The following is a 25,453-nucleotide window of genomic DNA, read 5'->3' as shown; positions in this document are numbered from 1 at the left end:
AAGCCTCTTGACTTTGAGCTCGTCCTGGGAGCTTAGAATGGCCAAGAAGTCAAGAATGACTTTGTCTTTGACCATGGTGCATTCTTCTAGTACAATAAATGCACTGCAGCAAGATCATATATTGTTTCTCTAGGGAAAGGAAAAAAAGGAAAACAAATCCTCACCCTACTGAATTTAGTATGTACCCTATGAGTGCTTACTAAATATAAACTAGTGCTACTTATGAAATTATGCTTATGAAATTAGATTTATGGCAGATTATCCTTATATGTGTGGTATATCACAGGTGCCCATGGAAACTTGGCAAGGCTGGCATCTGAGGCAAATATAAATACTGAATTTATATTTTAAAAGTATAGTTTTGCTTTTGCCATATCTACTGTGAGGTTGAAGACCATTCTCAGCAATCAGGCTGTAGACATTCCACAAAATGTGGACATCCCTCTTAGGGGACACGGTTATTGCGAAGGGCCCCAGAGGCATCCTGCAGAGGGACTTTAATCACATCAGTGTAGAACTCAGTCTCCTTGGAAAGAAAAGAAGAGGCTTTGGGATGACAAATGGTGGAGATATAGAACTGGCTACTCTTCACACTATCTACAGTCGTGTACAGAACATGATCAAGGGCGTTATACTGGGTTTCTGTTATGAGGTGAGGTCTGTGTGTGCTCACTACCCCATCAACATTGTTATTCAGGAGAATGGTTCTCTTATTGAAATCCAACATTTCTTGGGTGAAAAATACATTCACAGGGTTCGGATGAGGTTAGATGTTGCTTGTTCATTATCTCAAGCCCGGAAAGATGAATTAATACTTAATTCATTGAACTTGTAACCAATTCAGCTGCTTTGATTCAATAAGCCACAACAGTTAAAAACAAGGGTATCGGAAAATTTTGGGATGGTATCTGTGTCAGAAACATTCAGCAGGCTGATGAATAAAGTCTAAATTGTCCAGATACAGAAACACCAAGATGTCAGATGATTCCTCAGACTTATTTATGATATTTTAAAGATGCAATAAAAGTTTTGTTTTGAAGAAATAGTTTTAATGTTAGTGATATTAACAGCAGATGTGAATATTAAAGCAGCTTTTGTTCTCTTGCATTTTATTTTGTGTTTTAGAAGGAACTTAATAGGATCTTCAAAATACGATTCAGTGTGTGTAGAAAATTAAAAGACTAATCCATTGAAGTCATGTTTTCGTGGAATTTAAATCATAGATATGGGCTAATTATAACTTAGTTTTCTAGTTTGTTTTAAATCCAATTATGATAGTTTATGCAGTTAGTGTACATATACATATATTCAGTTTCAAGAAATTGAAATGTTCTCTTCAACCTTTCATATAATTTCAAAATTTTGTATATTATATGTAGAAATCATTTACTGGTTTTCTATAACTGGTAGATGTAAGGCTGGAAAAATCTCTTTAGCTATTAATTTTTAATAGTACTCCAAAGTAAATTGCACCTAGAATCAAGTTTTTCAAACCTTTAGGTGTTTGTGAACAAAATTAGTTGACTTTGGGAAGAAGAAATTAGCTATTGGTAATTATTTTCTAGCTTTATTAAGATAAAATTGACATATTGCATAAATTTAAGGTGTAATATGTATTTATTTGATATACTTTTATAGCATATATTGCAAAATGATTATCACCATAGCATTAGCTAACATCTCTATGATGTAACATAATACCATTTCTTTTTTGTGGTGAGAACATTTAAATTAAAGACTTGGGAAACAAATTAAAGCTTTGGCATACAGAAGAAAGTTGGAGTGAACTTTATATCTTGAATATGTTTGCAAAATATTGTCATTGTTATATAATATTAATTATCAGTGTAATGCTAAGTAAGACTCAAGTTTAATAAGGTCCCATCCTTGTAGGTATTTCTATCTAACCACATTGTCCAGTCAAGAGTTGAAAGATTAAGAGTAGACAACATCTTATAGGGTTGACACTTGAATAACGTAGATGATTCAGTAAATAAAGAATAGTCCTTGAGTTTTGGGACAAATGAAAGTGAACTTGAAATAATCAAAGCGAATCTTTACCACACTGTGTTTATGGCAGTTTTTCTATAATTAGCACTAATTCTTATTAAAGACAATGGTTATTGACATTATTCTTTCATGAGATGCCATCTTTTAGGATTTCTAGACTTTAAAGATAATTGACTTTCATTTTTGTAAGTAAGTTAGGTATAGGATTAGTTTTACTGTTTCCCCACCTTGACCTCATTTAAAAATGTCATAGGGTACACTTTTTATTTCTTGGCTTTAGGAAATAAGGCTTTCAAGAAGACAAGTTTTGTGTCAATGATAACTCTGAAGATCACACTTTTAATTTTGAATGTAATTTTAACTTTTAAACATATATTTCACATCAATTGCCTCAATTTCTGCTTTTTAGAAATATTTAACTTTGCATAATATATGCACCCTTTCTCTACTCTTGTATCAGATTTAGATTTCATTTTAAATGTTTATTTCATTCTGATTTGGGGGAGGGAGAGACACACACACATACACACAGAGGGGCAGGGGGAGAGAGAGAAAATGAACATGAGATAATGTGCTTATTAAAACTAGGCCATGAAACAATTACACTTTTAGGAATTTATCTTAAGGAAATAATCAGAAATGGGCTCACTGATGTTTCTACAGGATGTTCATTGCAGCAGTATGCATAATAGCTCACAACTGGGCATAATCTAAAAATCCAACCTAAAGTGTTGGTTCAATAAATTTTGGTGCAAACAGTCATTCATTGGACTACCTGGCAGCCATTAAAATCATGTCGCGGGAAGAATACTTAATGATGTGGGAAATTGTTTATTTTATGTTAACTGAAAAAATAGAAATTGCAAAACAGTATGGACAATGTGCTCTCAGTTTTTTAATGACAGGTATATGAGCAAAGCATAAAATTTGAAGGCTAGATAAAAAATGTTAACTGTGATTATCTCTGCATGACAAGATTATGAGCAGATTTTTCTTGAAGGAACCATGTATTGCTTTCGTATTTAGGAAAAAGTTTTCGAGTTCTCTGCTATATCACTGATCATTTTAATAGCATCACCTTGTATTTTCGACATTCAATACCTTGTTCTTTTTCCTCTCTCATCTCATGTGTAGTTTTCCATGTTAGTGTAAATAACCATCTATACCTAGAATCTTGCACGTACAGAGAAGATACAGAACGATTGTGTTATGGTGATGAATGTTTGATTTGTAGTTGGTAATTTCATGGCCTTAGATTATGATTCTGTTGAGCGCAATGCTTATTTAGCCAGTGATGACTGTAAGTAATTTGTTGCATTCTCACTAGTCACTCTATCAAAGAACTGGGTCTCTATGATAGAAGTAAAGTTTTTTTCTGAAAAGAATAATATGGTTTACATGTATTCTCTTACGATATGTATTAGTTTGTTAGGGCTCCCAAAACAAAACACTGCAGACTGGATGGCTTAAACGACAAATTTATTTTCTCACAGTTTGGGGTCCAGAAGTCTGAGATGAAGTGTTGCAGGTTTGCTTTCCTCCGAGGCCTCTCTCCTTGACTTGCCAGGTGGCTGCCCTCTTGCTGCCTCTTCACATGGTTGTGCCTCTGTGCACATGCCCTGTTGCCTGTGTGTCCTAATCTCCTTTTCTTGTGAGGACACAAATCATATTGGATTAAGGCCCACCCTAAGTACCCCGTTTTAATTTACTTGCCTATTCGAAGACCCTATCTCCAAATTCAGTCACATTCTGAGGTACTAGGGGCTTAGGTCTTCAACATATGAATTTTGGGAGAGACAATTCAGTGCATAATACTATCTGTCATTTTTGATGTTTTAATAACAAAGTTAAAGTAGTATTGATGAAGTAAATTTTATTATGAATTATTTTTAATGGTTATTATAAACTGTTATAACACCTTAAATAATTACAGGAATAAGTTATACAGGGTAGAATGTAGAAAATTGTAGATGTATTCACACCAATATTTTACCACCCCTGGAAAAATAACTCAAACTCTATGACCTCTTGACATTTGGGTCCGTTAGTATATGAAGAATAGTATCTTTTATAAGTATTAATAAAATATCAGTAATCAAATATTTGAAGGGCTGTCAAATGAAGAGAAATTAGAATTAAAGTGAATGGAAGTAAGATTAGTAGGCAAAAGATAAAATATTTTGCCCTCTGACATTTAGAATTTCCTCTAGATGGAATGTGCAGCCCTGAAGGTTGGTTAGTTCTTTGTGACCAAAGTTCTGAACTTTTTGGGCAGTTAATGTATTGTTGCGATTCTGGAGGTTGATTGTTTATTTTTCTTTTGAGATTCTCAAAGTATAAAGTTTCGTTTTGTTTTATTTTGTTTTCTTTAACAAGGTTAATAATTAATCTCACCTTTATATAACTAAAACAACAATAAAATATTAGTACTTTAAGTATAGATTAATCATCAGGCAATGTCATTTCATTAACTATTGGGAGGACTATATTCTGTTGTATCTTTTCCTTCTCCCTCTAGTGGGAAGATATATTTAAAAAATATAACATGGAAGGGTTTATTAGTATTAGGTATATCACAATGCAGTCTCAGCTTTTTAAAAAATGAATATATGTTAATATTTCAGAGTCATTGAAGAAAATGCTTTATTGCTTTCTAGGCACAATAGTGGATCTTTGAATATTGAAGATGTTCTTACCAGCTTTGACAATACAGGAAATGTTTGTAAGTTATATGACCACTCAATGGAAATTTTTTTAATGTTTTAAAAAGTGAATTTTTAATTGCTGTTTTTTCTCACTAATGTTTATTATTCTAATTGTGTGTGTGCATGCATGTGTATATAATAGAACTTTTATTGCTTTTAGCTGCAAAATAAGCTTCACCTATTACGTGGGATAAGGCAGTTTTACACTTGGCGTGCGTGTGTCTGTGAGAGACAGAATGTAGGTCAGAAGGAACACTGGATTGTCTAGTACTATCCCTTTTGTTTCTTGTTTCCATTTTGACCTTCTCAGTTATCCCAACAGAGGGGCTGTCACTTCTTTGCTGTGTTGGGGGTGCTTCTCTTCCACTTCCCGCTGCTGCTGCTTCTCTCTTTCACTACAGGGTAAACCCAGAACATGTTTTCCTTGCCGCTAATATATTTTAATACCAGAATGTTTTTGTTTCATGGAATATTATAATATTGTTGAATATATGGTCTTTTTATGTAAGCCTCAGATTAAGTCATGTTTTCTCCACTGAGAAAAACATTTAAATAATTACGTGATATGATTAAGAAAATCAAACACAAGAATATCTTTATATCACTGAGTTAAAAAGCATACTATGATAGAAGTTGTTACGGCTTTATGTGTTTTGCATAGGATATTTCTCTTAAGATAATGAATTATCAATGGAATAAGATGGTTTCAAATACAAAAATTGTACTCACATGTTATTTTTTCCAAAGGAAATTTCAGAACTGTAACTACTTGTTGTCTGAGCTAAAATAACATACTTTGCCAACAGTTCTACTTTATCAAATGCTCTCTAATTTTAGATCTGCATAGAATAATGTCCAGCAATACTCAGGCGATAATTTTGTTCTTATGTCCACATTATGGCAAACTTCTGATTGTATATAAAAAAATGTATTTTGTCACTAAGGAACTTATAAATATCCTAAAATTATCCTAAAATATTGAAAATAATGTAGATTTCTTTTTCATGGACAGTGATGTACTTTTTAGTTCCTACATGTTGGCACTTGATGAATTCTTTCCTATTTAGATGTATCTCATATTTTATGGAGGTTTAGGGCAAGGGATGCTAATGTTGGTTGAGGGAACAGTCTCCTTTAGTTCTGGGGGTAATGTAAAATATTATTAAGTCAGGTTTATGCATCTATGATTTAGGAACATGGTTCTAGAATGTTAAGTGTGGATTTTTGATTCATTAATGTAAAAATCAAGTGTTGTTCCCTGTGGCTCAATATGAAATAAGGCCACTAGCTGGCAGCATTATATAAAATAAAAATATTTTCCTAAAGGTATAAGCTATTATTTTATATCTGAGTAACTTATATTTCTCTAACGTTTTTCCCCATCAACTTGCCCCCTCCAAAATCCAAGTCGATTGTTTCATTGACAAATGGGGAAATTGCACGTTAAAAGTATTTTTTCACTGTTATCTCTTGTTTGATAGAAAGGTTTGAATCTTTGGTGTAAGAATCTTGGTTTTAAAATTTATCTTGAGCAATTTGTATCATCTTCATGAGCCTCATTTTTCCCCCTCTCTTAGAACTAGATCTAATGTATAGAAAGTATATAACATGTACTACATTCTCCTAGTTGACACTCAATAAATGGAAGCTATTAATTATCACTGGCGAAAAGTACCTCTAAAACGTCTTTCATTTTTTTTCTAATAAGGTAATATTAAGGATTATTCTGATGTTTTGAAATAAACTATTTTGATTGAACTAACAAGGCAGGAAAAATATGATTAAAGTACCAAAATAGTATTTTCTTAAAATGTCATAAATGTGGCCTTAGAAACCAGAATATATTGTCAAGTGATAGAAGTGGTGACAAAAATAAGACCTACTAAAACATGTAGTTTAGTGTGACTTTTATATTCTCTTTATTTTAAAAGGAAAATCTATACCAATATTTCATTTACTGATAAATTAGTAAAGTCCTGTTATAATAAAGTAAATATTGATTATAACTTTTACATAATCTTTGCCAAGGCTTAAAGTGATCAAGGATTGAAAAAGTGATTTTTTCATTTGAATGCCTGAAATGTTTGATTTTACACTAGAAATGATATTAGTTTTAGTTTGTGATTAGAAAAACCAGCAGAGGGCGCCACATCATAATTCTGTCTCACTGCTCAAAATAATTGGAATAAATAATTTGAAATAACTAAGTTTTCATCATGTAAACATATAAAAATGTATGTTTAAACATTTCCATCTGATTTAATTTTATATATTTAATGTATTTGGCAACTTATTAATATGAAAAATAGATTTTCCTGACCGATTTTTGAGTTATAATTTTAAATATCAGTTTAATTTTTATACTTCTAGCTTTAAATAAAAGAATACTTTTCATCTTGTTAATCTTGATAGAAAGCGAAAGTTCTATACAAGATATCAATTCTTAAACCACCACTGTGGTAGTACACTGACAGATGTTTACAATGAGGAAAAAAGTTTCTAATACTGTGAGAGAATCAATAGATGGAATTATCCATATATTTTAGGAATTAGTTTCCCAGTTAATATTACTTCCCAATAATAGAATATTTTATAGTTACAAAAACCTGATATGTGTTTATGTAATGTATATATATAATGTATATGTACATATAAAGATATATATTCATGGTTTGTAAAATCATTAATCTCCATTTTAAGCTAGATAGTTTCTTATTTCTTGATATATTAGAAAAGGAAATATTCTTTACATTTACCTTTATTATTTAAAAGTGTCATGTGTTTTTAGATGTATGACTGGTAAAATGTTTTATATTTTTGTGATATTCTTTCACTGTTTGAAGAAATTACAGTGAATCTCACACATCATTTCTGCATGATTAACTGCTATATAGAATATGACCCATCTCATTTTTATATATTTATATTTGTTATTCTAGAAAACAAATTATTTTGAAAGGTAAGTGCCTTTTTGCTTACCTCTAACTAGGGATAGATATGCATATTCCATTCTTTGGCTACTATTGAGAACCTGCTTCCTTTTAAAATAGCAAAACTAGAGAGAGGTTATATCTACTATTGATTCGTCATGCCTGGAGAGAGATGCCATCAAGCTACCCATGGAAAAGTATAGGATGATATCCTTTACCTCAGGAGAAAGGCTGGCTGCTTCTGTGTTTCATGTGACATATCACTCAGGTATCCCGGGCCACTGCAGCAGATCTCTTTCTTCTATTTTTTTCTGTGGGCAGAGTGTCCTTTGCGACCAGTCCCTGACCTCTAATCAAAGAAGCCCCATCATACTGTCTCTTCTAAAACCATTTTCTCTTTCTCCAAAGCTGTCTCTTTCTTCTCCTGAAGTGGTTTTTTTAATGTGATTCTCCTTAGCATTTAGTTGATCCAAATTTGGCTGCATAGAATATGATACAACTATATATTTGGTATTTGTAAAATTTCATCAGTGCTTGGTGGTATAATAGCTTCATTTGCACTTTTTAGCACATCATCCTTTATTTGGCAGCATGAGCAGATGAGTTAATACTTTTCATATAGTTTATTGTATACAATATGAAATATAATGTGTATAAGCCTTGAAAAGATAGGAAATCATTAGTTATTATATATCATTGCAGTAGCCTCATGTGAATCAGGATTTCTGGCTAACACTGTAGCTTAAATTTAGGGATTGTGTTGATAAGATCCTTTCTGCCATTCTTCAAAAAAAAAATTTTTTTTTTCCTTCCAACTGGGCTACGTGATAGGGCTCTGTATGGTGGTTTGTGTCTCATGGTATCTTGGAGAAATTTGTAGACCCTTCTATCTATATACTCTTACATGTGACAATGTATCCCCTCCCCACAATGAATCCTAGGGTTGACTTCGACTTTTAAGGCACACGGCTACAGTCTCCTGCTTTTGGATCCTTCCTAGTGGAACCTGTTTTGTGAAGTACCAAAACTGGTCTCTTTTGGGTCAATTATTATTTAAGAAAATATTCTTGTTAAAATACAAAATATTTTTACTTTCTACACGTATTTGGGAAACCAAAAGTAACTGTGTCTTAGGAAATATAATCCAAATTTATAGTTTTTCTGTTTCATTGTTATTGTCTTATGTAGTTGGGGTCGTAATATTGGTGGAATTATTCAAGCTTCAGGAATGTCAGCTTGGATTTAAAAAGTTTCTCTTCATTCAAACAAAGGTCTGTGTGTATATAATGCATGCATGTATACATGTGTATGATATATATGTGTATTATATATAATATATCTTACATATAATAACCCTACACATGTAGTAAAGTAGTTTAATTTCAAAAATTAGAAATTTGGGCTTTTATGAATAATTGCTCTATTTTTAATTTAGCGAGGTCATGGAAGGATCATGTATTATGAAATTCAGGTTTTAGTTCTGCCAGTAACTAGCAATGTGATTGTAGGCAAGTCTTTGAGCAAATCCTGACTGTATTAAAAATGAATAAGAAACAATAACTACTTTGTAGTGTGATGAATATAATATTAGATAATATGAAAGCACTATGTAAGCTGTGAATAATATTTGTATTACATTTTATTGTTAGTATTAATATCATCTATATCATTTATTCTTCTTGAACCTTTTCACTATTTTTGATATTGAAAAATAATGCTAATTAAGAAATATTTTTTGTGTGTGTCATCCTGTTTTGATATTTTACATTTTTTATATGAAAACACAGTGCAAAGTTACATAATTAAAAGTATGGTATTAGTGCAGAAATACATATATAAATCAGTATTTTAGAATAAGGAATTTAGAAAGACATAAATGTATGTGATTTATCATATGTTGAAGATGGAATTTCAGTGAGAGAGGAAAGGATGGATTCTTCCATATACAGTATTGAACTATTGACTAGGAGTTTAGAAAAAATAAAGCTGAATCTCTCCTTTATACCATATACCAAAATAAATTTAAGGTGGCTTAAGTATTTAATTAAAAAATCCCAACATGCCTAGATATCTCAGATGAGTAATTTTATATTAAAATTAGGAATGTCCTTTTAAGTGTGTCCCAAGCCCCATGAACCTAAAAATGAATAGGTTGACTTAATAAAGATTTAAAGAACTTTAATAAAAAAGTACCAAAAAAGTTGAAAGACAATTGACAAACCGTTAATTATTATTTATGACATATAGGCAGACAAAGATCTATTCTCTTTATTTCGTAAAGGGCTCACACAAAGCAATAGCAAAAACAGACTGCAAATCTATACAGCACAAAACATAGCCCAAAATTAGAAAAAGGTTTTTCACAAAAGAAACGCTAATGCTCTGTAAACCCATCAAATGATTATTTTACTAGTAATGAGGTAATGAAATACAATTATATAGCAAGATATGTTTTTTGTCTATCATATTGGCAAAGATGAGAGAAGATAAGCAATAATCAGTGAATTGTAGAGAAAAGGGCATTCTTATCTACCATTGGCTTTGAAGATTGATTCTACTTTTCTAGAGGTGATTTGGCAATGTTTCATAATGTCAAGTATCCATATCATTTGACTAATGATTCCTTTTCTAGAAAGTAACAATCAGAATGTAAAGCTATAATGTAAGTAAAGGGATTCCTTGTAGAACAATGAATAATTTAAAAAAATATAAATCTTTAATTTTAGGTGGTTAATTATGGATAATCAGTGAAATGGAATAATGTAGCTGTTCAAGGTCTTTAAAACATATTAGGTTTTAAAAAATCACTATAGAGAATATGATCTTATTTCTGTAAAATACATATACTTATTAAGTAGGTACGCATATGCATAGAACTGTGGTTTAATGTTCATATTTCCTTAGGGAATTGGAGGTATTGATGACTTTTTTTCTTCTTAATAGTTTTCAGTATTGTTGATTTTTTATGGCATATATTAGTTTTATAACTGGGAAAAGCAATGTTATTTTTATTTTGAAAAAAGTAGACACTCTTTAAGTTCCAAATTGAGTATTAATTTTTTTGACTGAAAGCTGCGATTAAATCTCAAATTGTTTAGGACAGCACCAGGAAAAAAGAAGGAGCAATTCATTTTACCAGTGAAAAAATAGCAAGTATTTGTTTTTAAATAGCACTTTTCTCCAAGGAGCTCACAGCATATTAGATGTTAATATAGTACTGTCTCAATACCCTTATGAGATTAGAAATCAGAGATCGGATCTTTCTAATCCTATATTAGGTTGTGAGAGTACAAAGAGATTAAAAACTTAGTCTGGCAGAATATTGAGCTTGGGCATAGATAATTTATAATTCTGTTAACAAAATAAATTTTAAGGTTCAGTGCATTATGTGGGTAGTATGCATGGGTAATGGTCAGCAACCCTGAGATTATTGGAGGCCCCAATGCCAGTGGGGAGCTGGTGGTAGCATGCAGCACTGACTCTGGGCTTGGCTCTTAGCCCCTCTAGATGATCACAAAGTATATGTGTAGTCTTGTTAGAAAGACTTCTGGAGGGCAGGTCAGAAAAGATTTCTAGAGGGTAGGTTAGTTCTCTAGATGGTAGTTTTCCCAGCCATGTATCTCCAACTATCTGACTTCATAGTTCCATCGTTGTCAGGGCAGTTTTTCCTTCTTTCTTTTACTAACCCAAAATTGACTGAGTAAGTATGCCCCTAAACCTTAAACAGTCCTACACTTTTTTTTTTTTTTTTACTATTTACCAGGTAAGAAACATTTAGAAGACATCTCTTTTTAATTAGCTTTTAAAATTTTTATTTGAAATAAAAATTATGGTGTTGGAATGGCTCTCTTTGATAATAGAAAGTGCTGCAATTGTGAGAACTTACAGAAGTAAATGCTATAATACATTCTAGATTCATAATGTGTACTAATACTTAATCAGTGCAATAATACTGGAAGGTAGTTCATGTCTCTGTCATAAACCCGCTAGGTTTTCCTTCCTTTAAATATTTGAAGGGATATTCCTATTTAGGTACCTACAAGTTTTAGCAAAAAATATGCCAAGCAAGTCTTTTTTCCCCTCTCTTTGAGCAAATACTGAGTAGTACTTCTTTCTCTGTCTTTTTAAGAAATAGCTACCATTTCTTTTGCACCCCTTACAGTATTTATCAGGAACTTTGTAAATATTATTACCATTTAATCTTCTTAACAACTTTACAAGGTAGCGATAACTTGCTTAAAAATTAATATTTAGTAAGTGGTCAGGAATTTATAACTATTCCACTATATTTCTGGAAGGTAGCATTTTTCCAAAATGGCAAGAAATGAATTTAAAAGTTCATGGTGGGAATTGAAACTAAAAGTGGTAACTTGGAGTGCTAGAAAATAACGTTGGCAAATGGAAAATAATTCTGTCCAGTGGATTGTGTCTCAGAGGAGACTGATTAAAGGTCACTGGAAAATGGGCTCTCTATGGTTTCTGAAAGGTAGTTGACAATCTAATGGAGTGGGGATTTGGGGAGTGAGGATAGGGGCGAAAGAATACATTTTCTTTTAATAATCTAAAATGTGGATTTTGTTTTATTTCAGATTTTCCCCCTTTTTATGAAAAATGCTGGGTTTTTTTGCATGATAATACAATAGTAATATTGATTTGCATTTTTACATAGTCCTTTCTCTCAAGCTTATGGCTATAGTGATAGTTAAAAATTATTCATATGAATATAAGTCACATAAAAAGCTCAACTAAAAGAATATTCTTGTCCTTAGCAAAAGAGTTTGAATTGTGGTTAGCCTTTCCACAGAGAATTATTATATGGACATTCGCATGGCCTGTGTGTGTTCTATCACTCTATGAATGCTTGATGTGAACTAAATATTTGATGATTGAATGAATTTAGTGCTGTGTATATGTCATTTCTGTGTGTGTGCGTGTGTGTTCTCCCCTCTCATACTTCACCCTCCACTCCTAGCCCTGAATCTGAGTGTTTGTGTTATACCCTGAGGAGGTGGGGACAATTCATGGAAAGAATGAAGAAAAGTTTCAGATCATTCTATCTGTGTATTTGAGTTGGAAAATATGGATGTATTATGTATGTAGGTGCCCTACATGCTCACAATATGTTTATTCTAGTATGCTGGATCAGGTAGAGTCTTTGCTCCTGGTGGTAAATTCATGATTTGTCTGAAGCCTTTGCTATCTAGGTGGTTGGAGTCCAGACTTCGTGTCATTGCTATTTCCCAAGGGTCCCTTAATTTCTGACTAAACGCTGTAATGAAACCCAGACTTAAAACTTAAATGAAGTATCATTTTTAATTATGTGATAGTCAAGGAAAGACAAATAGTATTTTGATTATTTCTGGACTTTGGTTTTATTTTAATATTTGACAACTTAATTAGAATTTAGCAGGAATTGGTTGGACTGCCTTTATGTACAGTTGAGAAGTGGTATGTATTTATGCAAACTACAACTTCTCTGCTTGTGCTTGTCTCCTGGATTTCTTTAAAGGAGAAATTAGAATAACAAGAAAGGGGAGGTTGGTTCATATTGCCCTCTTTGATTTTTTTTATCATAAGTCCTGTAGATTTGTAGTTTGTATTGTACAATTTAGCACTCAATTTTCTACCAGATTGTATTAACTATTTGTTAATCTTTTTCTCCCAAGATAAAATTCAACCACCAAATTACAGGCACCATACCCTCTCTGGTTCATTTCAGGGGGTGTTAGTCTCAAGTCCATGCAACAAAATTATTTTCAAGTAACTTGAGTATTTTACTTCTCTTGGTTGAATGACATGAAAGCTATACAGTCTTTAGCACTTTTCTTTTCTTTTTACCCTCTCCCATCCAGTATCACCCCACATTGCTGCTGGTTCTGCACCTTTTAAATACAAAACAATCAAACAAAAAGTTGCAGAAAACAGTTCTAACTCTTGTATCTATCATAATAACACTCTCTTCTTCCTTTTTACCCCCTTTCTTTCTGATTCTCTATCACAGTACTGAAGAACCAGGCTGTCAAAGCAGAATCCTCTTTGGTAGGTGTGAGCCTGGGGTAGGCAGAAGGCAATATACTGAAGCAGACCAATTTCCTTTAGTTAGGGTGACTGCACAGCCTGGTTTGTCTGGCATGGTCCCAGTTTTCACCTGTTGTTCTTAGCGTAATTATCAACAGTGCCTTCTTTCATTCTCAAAAGTGTCTTGGCTTGGATGGTAAATTATATGCTTATTTTAGAAGACAAGGAAAGAGAGAAAGATTGGAAGTTTATGTTAATTATTTATATCCAGTGATATCTCTTTACTCCACCAAAGTACCTTGCACAAGGTTTGGCTCAAGTGGTATTCAATAAGTATGTATTGATTCATTTGAATTCTTAGTCACACCTAAACGAATCCATTCATTCTACACAGGTGTATTTGTATTTGATATACTATTCTGCATAACATCTAGGTCTCAATTTTAGAGGACATATACTATAGGCCTCATAAATTAATAGAAACAATTCAGAACACAAATATGTTTTGATTAGCTAATGCAATCATTGGAAAAAAATTGAATTACTGCCAAGATTTGAAAATAGGAAAATTCACATAAAAACCTAGATTTCCACTTTCTCCTGGAGAAAAACAGTGATCTAGCATTCTGAGTATGAGCTCATTTAGTAATTGTTATCTGGAGCTGAGCAGATTCTTCATTTTCTGCCCTCCCCGCTGTACCCATGGACATTCTAATTGGCAACCTCTGATACATATCACATATTTGGAGGCATTTAAGGCATGTTTGTCTTTGTATTTTATTTGTTTGTTTGTTTGTTTGTTTGTTTTAATGCCTACAGCACCTGGTCTTCCTAGGTGGTCTCCCATCCAAGTACTAACCAGGCCCGACCCTGCTTAGCTTCCGAGATCAGACGAGATCAGGCACGTTCAGAGCGGCATGGCCATAGACTTGTATATTTTTTAGATCATCAGTTATTTTCTTAAGAAGAGTCAGTTCTGATTAGTCATTTTGTTTATCAAAGGTAATTAGATAAAATACTAATAGATTCTTTTAGAGATGAGCCTTTTTAATTCAACAGTTTAATCCTTTGTTTTTGGGAAATATTTTTTCCCTATACTATCTAAGAATGGCAGCAACAATTAACAAATATTTATATTGTTATATTTAACAGAAAATAAGATGATACTATTCTAAATGTTTTCAATTGCCAGTACCTTTATTCAAACATATTTTTGAAGTAATCATTTTAGTTAAAAATGTGAAATATATTAAAAAATGAAATTGAAAACTGGTGTAGAGCTAGAAGAGAAATTTTAAATATTTGTGAATATATGTGTGTGTTTGTGCATGTATATGTATATGTGTGTATATATAAAATACATAGTTAACTTTATCTTCATTTGCCTCTTCTTTATTTTTAAATTGGAAAAGAAAGAGCAGTCTCAACAAGTGTTTATTAAGTACCTATTATGTGCTGTCCTGCATTTTCAATCTTCAAATGGCTGTTCAACTTTGAACTACTACAAAGGAATAAAACATTCTTTCTACACGTGTTGAAGAAACTACTGTGTTTTAAAATTTAGATAAATATCTCAGTGTCTGATGCATCCAGGTACTTGGATGATCTCTGTGAACTGTCTTAAATCTCACCAGCAAACATTTAAAAAATAATTTAAAACAACTGTATTGCTTCATCAATCAATGAAGAATTCATTCTGATAACAAATTTTGGAATATAGGCAAGAAAATTGCTTGACTTACTCTAACTACATTAAAATTAAATTTAAAGGCACAAACATGTAATCTCATGTATTTTTAAGGCTTTATTTGTATATTTTTAAGGCATAAGATGTTTTCATTTAAAATTATTCATAAAAGACCATCCATTTCATGTTTGTGAAGTCTTCTGATACCTCTGACCAGTTCTAGTCGGATCTGTAGGCCTGATACAGTCTTTGAAATCTGCCTTCACTACAACCCATCCTGGGGATTCTTTTTCTCTCTTTTTTTACTAGATCTCATTTCCCAAATACCGTGTCTATCTCTTTGTTTACTCCATCATTTGGTTGATTATAAACTCTAGGAGCTTCCTGAGGAAGTAAAGGGAAGTAATTTTTTGAGACTTTGTGATACTTTTGTTAGATATAAAATGATAGAATTTGAAATAGTTTCTTTCAAAATTTTATAGCAATGTATTGGATTCTAGTATTGCATTTGAGAAGTCTAGCGCTATTCCAAATACCTTTTTTTTTTTTAATGAAAACTGTTAGTTCTGTCTGGAATTTGACAGAATCTTATTCTCAGTGTTCTAAATTTTATAATGTGATATCTTGGCGTGGCTCTGTTTTTAAACATTGTATTGGACATTTGGTGTGCCCTTTCGATTTAGAAAGTTATAATTTTCAGTTCTGGGAATTTTTTTTGGATTATTTCTTTAGTGATTTCCTCCCTTCTGTTTTCTCTGTGTCTCTTTCTGGAACTTCCATTTTTCAAATGTTGGACATCCTGGAAAGGTTCTCTAATTATCTTTTTATCTTCTGGGTTCAATATTTTTGACTTTTACTTTACTTTCAGGGATATTTCTATAATTTTATCTTGCAACCTTTCTGTTGGATTTTTCATTTCTATTTTTATGCTTTAAAAAAAAGCATTACAAATGTCACAAAGCTCTTTTTTTCTATAAATTTCTCCCAGTGCATTCTTTTCATATTTGATTGCTTCTTAGTTTTTTAAATATATTACTGAAAGTTTTATTTTTCTTCTGTTATTTATTCTGTTTCCTTAAAGCTACATTTCTTGTTTTTGTTTGTTTGTTTGTTTTTGACTCTATCTTTTATAATAGAAGCCTTCATCAAATATTTAGTGATCTTTAAGAGTTATGTATTACAAAACTGATTGATTTCTAGCTTGGTTTGATATCCCAGCTTACTGAATATGGATTTCACTGTGGAATGATCTGGCAGGATTGTTTGAGGAGCCAGGATGTACACGTTTAGGTGTTTCTCTTAAACTAATCTGTTCCCCAGAGAAAACTCATTCTGAGTCCGCTGCTTTGGGGAGTGTGTATACCTTAGCTTCTAGTATTTGGGGTTGGGTAGGAAGCAGAGTCTCAACATTCAGTTACTCAATTTCTCTTTAAAAAGTATTTTACCTTACCCTTCACTACCCTCCCTCATCTGAGCTAATGCCCTGCAATCCAGGCCCTTTGATTTATACTCTTTGGAGACTAGACTGGATGACATCTGACAGATGGAGAGGAGGAGTGGGAGGTAAGATTTCAAGGTCTAACTGCTTTGTAAATAGATTTTAAACAAATCCTTCTGTATTTAGCCCAGTCTTACCTACATTTTCAGAGATGTAAATGACTTCCCGCACTGCTAATTTAGGATTCAGCTTTTTGCTGTTATCTTTTTGTGCCTTTATGAACCCTTGTTTCATTTTCAAGTCTACTTACTTTCGTTTTAGATGGTATATCAGGAAGGGAGTAGACACTAGTATATAGATTCACTCCAACATCTTTAACTACTGTCTTTAACACACACACACATATATTCACACACATTCATCAATCTCACATACTGTAATAACTTAAAAATAACAATAAAAATTCTAAAACGTTGTTTAAGTAGACCACATACGGTTCTTGTCAAATCTACAGTAGAAGGTATTTCCAGTTTAAATATATTGAGATAAATCACCAAGGCTTTGCACAAGTTTTAGAAATTCTTTTCCCCCTCATTTCCGAATTCTTTAGCCTGCAAGATTCAACTTAAATGTTACCTCTTCTATAAATTCTATCCCGACTCTCCTAAGCTATAGCTATAAATATACATCTTATGTTTACCTGTAGACTTAAAAAAAACATTATAATATATCCTATATTATAATAAATGTGTCTAAATTACTTACCACACTGTAAGCTCCTAGAAGCAGGAGTGATTTTTTTTTTTTGGTCTGTGTGCATGCGGTGCCTGGCGTATAATGAATAATCAATAAATGCTTTATAGATTATTGAACTTAATATTTAAAAAAGGAAACCACACTTTCAATAAATAAATTAGGTTATGATTTTTTTAAATAACATGTTCACAGTACAAAATAATTTAGGATTCCTTTAAATAGCCCATGCCTCAAGTACATTTCAAATTTCATTATATGCTATTTTGGAGGGACACATTTTAGTGTATCCCTTTTGCATATCTGTGTACATATACACACATTCTATATTGTTCTTCTTTAGTAGAGGTATTACTTATATTTAAAAAGAAGTAAATGTTATTTTGTTACACATTGGTTATGTTTTTCCCCTCCAAATATCTTTTGTTGGAAGAGCACAAAGTGGTTATTCGCCCAGCTTTCTGATCAGTGAAATATATTTTAAGCAGCTAGTTCCAAAATACATTCAAAAAGCATGTCCTATTCCTCATGAATTGCTATTACTTTGTTTAAATTTCCACTTGGACCACCAGCAATCCCTTAAGTACTTTTCCTACCAGCTAATGCTGGCTTTTAAAAATCTACTTAATGTTACTCCTTTCTTTCTCTTTGTTGCCTCTGTCACTTAATATACCTCTATGCCTGCCTGATATTGTTCCTTTCAAGGTCTTTTTATGCTTTTAAGATGATCTTTCCTAGTCTATTTTTCTGCTGTCTTAGATGCTTAGATTCTGCTATTTCTCCATTGCAAAGAGCTTAGTAGAGGGAGGAAGTGAATTTTTTAAAAAGTTATGTACAATATTAAAGAGAATAGAAATGCTGGTGGGTACTATATAGCTAGTGTGCCAAGAAGGATTTTGATAAACTTTTAGAGCTATTTAATGAGACTATTAAAATGGGATTTGTTTAAATTTTATAGACCAGAGAAGAGGAAAAAGGGAACTTGAAAATTTGGCAATTGTTAAAATTGAATGATAGGCAAATGGGAATTTATTATTTTCTATTATCTTTATTTTTGTTTATATTAAAACTTTCCTAAGGTTAAAAAAAAAAAGAAATGTTGTTAAAAAATGTTTTTGACCCAGCAATCCCATTTTTTGATTTCTGTCTTCCAGTATATGAGGACACATGTGCAGGGGTGTTAGTTACAGCATTATTTGGCTTGGAAAGGAAAATAACCTGGAAACAGTCTGATGAGTCTATTTCCATCATTAATAGGATTGTGGGATAAATTACAGTGTATTTATACAAGGGATTGTTATGCAGTAATTAAAAGAATAGAGTTATGTGCTATATTCTGGATGTCCAAGATGTTAAGTGAACCGAGTAATGTGTATAATGTTATTTCATTTTTATAAAAAGAAACTGTGTGAATATGCTGAGAGCTGTGAAAGCATATGTACCAAATTATCGGTATTGGTGATTTCTGGGAAGTAGGACCTGAGGGAATAGGGTGAAGGAAAAAATTAAATTTTTCTCTATTAATCTTTGTATTGTTTGATTTGTTTCAAGTATGTGTTACTTTTGGGGGGAAATATAGTAAAGATTTTTCAAATATAAATATTTGTAAAAAATATTTTCAAAGTGAATATCAGTTCATTCATGATAATAAAAACTCATTTTTAAAGTTTAAAGAGGAGTGGAAAGTGATGTGCATAGGAAACCAAATGATGAATTAGGTTATATTTTGCCTTCAAAAAGAAAAATAAATGAATTGATACCTGTGTCTATGGAATATATATATTGAACTCTGACACTATTCCCTAACTTCCAATAGAAATAGTCTGGTGACAATAAGAAGACTTTGGCCTTCTCTCAGTAGCCCTTAAAAATTTGACTGTGCCTAAAATTCAAGCTTTTTTATTATTGGTAATTAAACCAATATAGTTCATAAGTAAAGATGTCTAATTTTGAAGAAGCTATATTTAACTTATAACTAGGGTATGTAGTTATATCAGTTAGGATTCGTCGATTACAGGCAACAGAAGCTGACTCTGGCTAACTTAGGCAAAAAGAAATGTATTGGAAGGATAATACTAAGCAGGTGATAGAATTTAAGTTTTACTTGACAATTGGGCATTTTGCTTTATATTTTAGTATGCCTCTAATTATTTCCTTCTTTTAATTAGAGCTTTGCACTGAAAGTTCTTAGCCAAACACCTTTTGTCATTTTGGTTTTTAAGTATTAAATTTAGTTCTGTTTTTTTTTTGTTTTTGTTTTTTTAATTAAGGGAAACATATAACATTTTTAAAAAGGGAAACATATAGCATGTTATTTAAAGTGTGTTTCAGTACATGGTGAGTTTGGAATTAGTTTCATTTAAGAGGTTCAAATACTTCTTAAACATTCAAATACTTACAGATAGTCTCTACATATATTATTTTAGAATTCTCTCCATTGAGTCTCTCTTTAATGTCACATCAATGTGTATGTTTGTGTAGCATAGTTTTTGTGCTTTTTTTGTTTCTTGTTTTAATGGTAAATTTCCCAGGAGATTTATTGTAAATGCTTTTTCACGTTAAATTATAATTTTATACCTATGCTATTCTTTATAATGTCTTATCTACGTAATTGGAACATGCTGATTTTACATTATGATTTTTTAAAATCTGTGAAACAGATTCTTCCAGAAGTTTCTCACATATCCTTTAGAAATAGCACACTAATTTTGACCATATTTTTCAAGTTAATTATATATCTGCATTTCATAACAGACTATTCTAAAAGGCTTAATACCATTTTTATTATAAATTATAAATCATTTATATTATATATTATATGTAAGTTCATATATAAAAGTTAATATACATAGATAAGTTATTTATAATAAAGGTAAACTTAATGTTTTTCATTTTGAAAAGCATGCATTTCTTATGTACCAGATATAGGGAACACTTGAACTTATATAGGGTACAGTGTACTTATAATAGAATCTGACTCATTTTTCTCCTTTCCCTCCTTTGGGGCCAAGTTTTCAACTGGCAGTAGGGGTGGAGACAATCAAGGTTTAGGCTCAAATATGGGTAGAGACTGGGAGGTGGGGGGTTAGTGGGTAGGTACATCTGCGGTTGAATTTGCTTCACTACTGATAATATCAAGGGATGAAGAAGTTGAGCAAATAAGTGAACACATTGAAGATAATGGGGGCTAGGTTTCTTAGTGTTAACAAAAGGAATTATAAACATGGAAAGGGGGGGAAGGCCAAAACCCTGTGTGTCAAATTAGAATAAGAGGTGTCAGTATGAACTCATTGCTTTGTCAGATAGATAGATAGATAGATAGATAGATAGATAGATAGATAGATAGATAGATAGATAGATAATAGACAGACAGATAGACGTATGTGTATTTCCTAGCTGTGTCTGGGTCATAGCAGTGAGCATAGCTAGCACCCAGATCTTGGTTTCTAAATATCATTCTCCACTGAAAAGAATCAGGGCTTTTTGAAGAAATGTGTGACTCCAGGGGTGGGCATTTTATGTCATAAAATAAGGAAGTACTCAAAGTACATGCCCAAAGGACACAGGACCTGGTTTCAAAGAGTTAGTATTGACCAAGTCTGAGACAATTTGCATATCAAAAGAAAGGATAGAAACAGGTTGTAACTCTTTGAGTAAAATAGGACTCTATGATATTAATAAATATATAAATGAAGGAAAACAGAAACTTTGGCCTATATCATAATGTCATTAAGTAAATCTAGAACAGGTACTATATAAACCTAGAACCTTGGCTCTAGTGACATTTTGGGCAAGATAATTCTTTGGGGGTTGAGGTGGGGAGCACTGTCTTGTACACTGTAGCATCTTCCTTGGCCTCTACCTACTAGATAGTAGCATCCCTTCTCATTCCCAACATCCAGCTGTGAAAAACAAAACGTCCTCAGACATTGCCAGATGTCCCCTAGGAGGCAAAATTATATCCCTCCTCCTTATTTGACAACCACTAATTTAGAAGGAATGATGGAATTAGAAAATTAACATTTGGTAGTTATCATAGTAATAATTGATTGAGGCATGAATTATCAATGGATGCTAAAACAAGTAAGTAAAAATTTGATGAGGAATATGATATTAACTTAATCTCAAAGTATCTCTTCACAAAATACTAACTACTTAATTGATAAATACAACATGTTTATAATTAACTTTACAATGAGAAAACCCAACAGATACAACCTTAACCAAATAGTAAAAATTAACATCACCACAAATGGAGCAAATCAACATTGCATGCCTCCTAATAGATGCACTGAGAGAGCACCGCATTACTTCTATGGTAGTCCTGCCAAAAATCACAAACCACGAGGAAAATCATGCACAGCTAAATTGGGGGACAGCCTGCAAAGTAACTAGCCTGTACTCTTAAAAAATGTTCAGGTCATGGCAGACAGGGAAAAATGGAAGAACCATTCCAGAAATTTGAATGGGTTTGTGGATTAGATGGTAATATTGTATCAGTGTTTATTTCCTGGTTTTGAGGGTTGAGCTGTAGTCATATGGAAGAGTCCTTTATTCCTCAAACACACTACACTTACTTCCTTAAGAATGTTTCAGTTTCTGTTCTCTGTGTTTTTTCTCAGTTCTTCACATGGTGGCTCATTAAGGACTCAGTTGTCACTTTCTCAGAGAGGCCACCCATAACTGCCTATCTAAAGTACCTACCTTTCCCCAATCTCTATCACTTTGTCTATTTTATTCATAGCATTCATTGTTACCTGTGATTACCTCTTTATTTCTTTGTTTAATACCTATGTCCTTCTACTGAAAGGAAGCTCATGAGAGCAGAGGCCTTCTGTGTATTGCATCCTCAGTCTAAAACAGTGCCTCATACCTAGTGGACTTACAGTAACCTTTTGTCGAATCAGTGACTGCACCTGTGAAATCTGGCCTTCTACGTTAGCTGGTTGGTCATGTAACCTATCTGGGTATGTTAAGATGAACAAGAGGGTACTTTCTAAATGTGGTAGAAGTTAGTGTCTACTGAGAAAAAGAGATAAAGTGGTTTGGGTTGGAGTGTGGGAGTGGAAGGGGGAGAGAAAGGGAAGGATAAAGAGAAAGAAAAGAAATATAATTGTTTCACATAACCTAAAATAGCTCATGGGATTACTTGCATGTGCTTAAAGAGTTGGACTGAATACAGCTTCTCTGGGGCATATTTTGCCCAACCATTGAATTTGGGCCCCATGAGTTGTTCGGATCTAGCTCATTCTGCTTTCTGTGCCATCTGGACTCACATTAAGGCTGTAAATAATCAAATTCTTTTTAAGAAGTAGAGGGTAGACATTGTTCAACACAGAACTAAAAGTTGGGAATAGGTAATGTTGCGTAATTGTGATCTCAAATTCCTGTCAACGTAAGAAATGTCCAAACCTGTAGAGAATTTTTCTGAGTTTATTTCATCCAAACTGGCGACATATGCTGGGGAGCAAGATCTCAAATGTTCTGCAGAATTAACAGTTTTGCAGCTTCTTTTGTGTATTTGAAATTAAGGAGGGAATGTAAATTTACAAGGAGGTGGGAAAAAGCAAGGTGGGGATTGGATTACAGGATAGTTAACAAGATTAAGTGTTTTCCTGAGGGTAGTTAAGGTTTATTTTAAAGGTTTGTCAACCTGGGTGCACAGAAACAATGGACTGGGCTTGCTTCAGGCAATGATAAACTTTTTTCTAAGGGGCATGACTTTTTTCTGGGGCATGACTATGAACCATGACCTGCCCGGTTAGGAATTTATGATCAGATCATCCTGCGAAGTTACTTTCCATATTTTTAGGAAAAATTTTCTCATCTTTCTTTCAAAAATTTTGTAGTTTTCAATTACAGTTGACATACAATATTATATTAGTTTCAGGTTTACAACATAGTGATTAGACATTTATATAACTTACAAAGTGATCACCCCGATAAATCTAGTACACCATACAATAATTACAATATTATTGACTATATTCCTTATGCTATACTTTACATCTCCATGGCTATATTATAACTACAAATTTGTACTTCTTAAGCCCTTTCAGTTTGTCACCTGTGCCCAATCCCCCTCTCATCTGGCAATCATGAAAATGTTCTCTGTATCTATGATCTGTTTCTGTTTTTTGTTGTTGTTGTTGTTCTTTAGATTCCACATGTAAGTGAAATCATATGGCATTTGTCTATCTCATTCTGATTTACTCAGCACAATACCCTCTAGGCCCATCTATGTTGTTACACATGGCAAGATTTCATTCTTTTTTATGCCTGAGTAAGTTTCCATTGTAAATATATACCACCTCTTCTTTATCCATTCATTCATTGATGGGCACCCAGGTTGCCTCCATATCTTGGCTAGTGTAAAAAATGCTGCAATTAACATATGGACACACATGTCCCTTTGATGTAGTATTTTGGATTTCTTCAGATAAATACCCAGAAGTAGGATTACAGAGGGTCCTTCTTTGTCATAGCCTTTGTTTTAAAGTCTATTTCGTCTGGTAAAAGTATTGCTACCCCAGCTGGTTTTTTTTTTTTTTTTGGTTTCCATTTTTATGAAATATCTTTTTTCCGCCCTTTACTTTCAGTCTGTGTGTGTCTTGATCTGAAGTGAGTCTCATGTAAGAAACATATGTAAGGATCTTGTTTTCTTATCTGTTCAGCCACCCTGTCTTTTGATTGGAGCATTTAATCCATTTACATTTAAAGTAATTCTTGCTAGATATGTAGTTATTGCCATTGTATTATTCATATTTTGGATCTTTTGTTTTTCTTCTTCTTCTTAAAGAAGTCCCTTTAACATTTCTTTTAATACTGGTTTGGGAGTGAGAAAGTTCCTAAGCTTTTTGTCTGGGAAGCTCTTTATATGTCCTTTGATTCTAAATGATAGCTTTTCTGGGTAGAGTAACCTCGATTGTAGGTCCTTGCTTTTTCATCACTTTGAATATTTCATGCTAATCCCTTCTGGCTTGAAAAGTTTCTATTGAGAGATTAGCTGACAGTCTTATGGGGATCCCTTGTAGGCACTATGGCCTAGAAACTTCTCTGGGCAGTAAGTTGATACAATTATAAAGATTACTTTGTTTGTTTTCTCTTATGGATCACAGCCCTGTGCTACCTGTTGTCCAATGTCTGAAAAATATTGCCTCATGTTTCATTATCTGGTTTCCTAGTTGTTGAAGGAGGGAGTATAAATTTAGTCCCTCTTATGCCATCTCAGCCAGAAGCAGAAGTCTCTTGCCTTTGTTAAAAGACATTTTCACTGAGTTTAGAATTCTTTTTTTTTTAATGCCAGTTTATTATTTTTTTTCATACGATATATGCATAATTTTTTTAAACATTTTATTTTTTATTTTTCCCCTTCCTCTGTCCCCCTTCCCTTCTGGTAACCACTAGTCCATTGTCCATGTCCGTGAGTTCACTGAGTTTAGAATTCTATGTTGCATTTTTTTTCTTTCAGTACTTTAAAGATGTTGCCCCATTTTTTCCCAGCTTTCATAGTTTCCGATGAAAAGCCTGCTGTAAATTTTATCTTTGTTCTTCTGTACATAATATTCCTTTTCTCCCTGGCTCCTTCATTATTTTCTCTTCATCTTTGGTTTTCAGCATTTGGTTATGATGTGCCAAGATATGTTTTTCTTTGTATTTCTGATTTAGAGGTTCCATTTCTTGGATTCTATGGTTTGTTTCACTCATTTTAGAAACTTTTTGGTCATTATCTCTTAATATGTATCTTCTGTTCCTCTCTTCATTGATTCCAATTACACGTGTATTAACACTGTTTGATATTATTCCATAGCTTTTAAATGCTCTATTCTGTTTGTCTCATTTTTGTTTCTCTTTGTGTTTCATTGTAGGTAATTTCTGTTTATCTATCTATGGTTAAGTTCACTGTTTTTTC

General features: G+C 32.6%; 1 protein-coding gene and 1 non-coding gene across 2 annotated transcripts in view; one reads left to right on the top strand and one right to left on the bottom strand.

Moving 5' to 3' along the window:
* CAMKMT (calmodulin-lysine N-methyltransferase) overlaps positions 1-25,453 on the top strand; it is a 339,386-nt gene that overhangs the window by 15,173 nt on the left and 298,760 nt on the right. The window contains exon 3 of the mRNA XM_039887277.1: positions 4,668-4,732. Within this exon, the coding sequence (XP_039743211.1) occupies positions 4,668-4,732 (65 nt within the window). The remainder of the gene's footprint in view (positions 1-4,667; positions 4,733-25,453) is intronic.
* LOC120622271 (5S ribosomal RNA) lies at positions 14,474-14,592 on the bottom strand. Its single transcript, XR_005658464.1, has one exon. It is a non-coding gene; the product is annotated as a 5S ribosomal RNA (ribosomal RNA).

Source organism: Pteropus medius, unplaced genomic scaffold (genome assembly GCF_902729225.1).
Source record: "Pteropus medius unplaced genomic scaffold, Ma_sr-lr_union100, whole genome shotgun sequence".
NCBI classification, from domain to species: domain Eukaryota; kingdom Metazoa; phylum Chordata; class Mammalia; order Chiroptera; family Pteropodidae; genus Pteropus; species Pteropus medius.
This window is presented reverse-complemented; position numbering and strand designations above follow the sequence as displayed.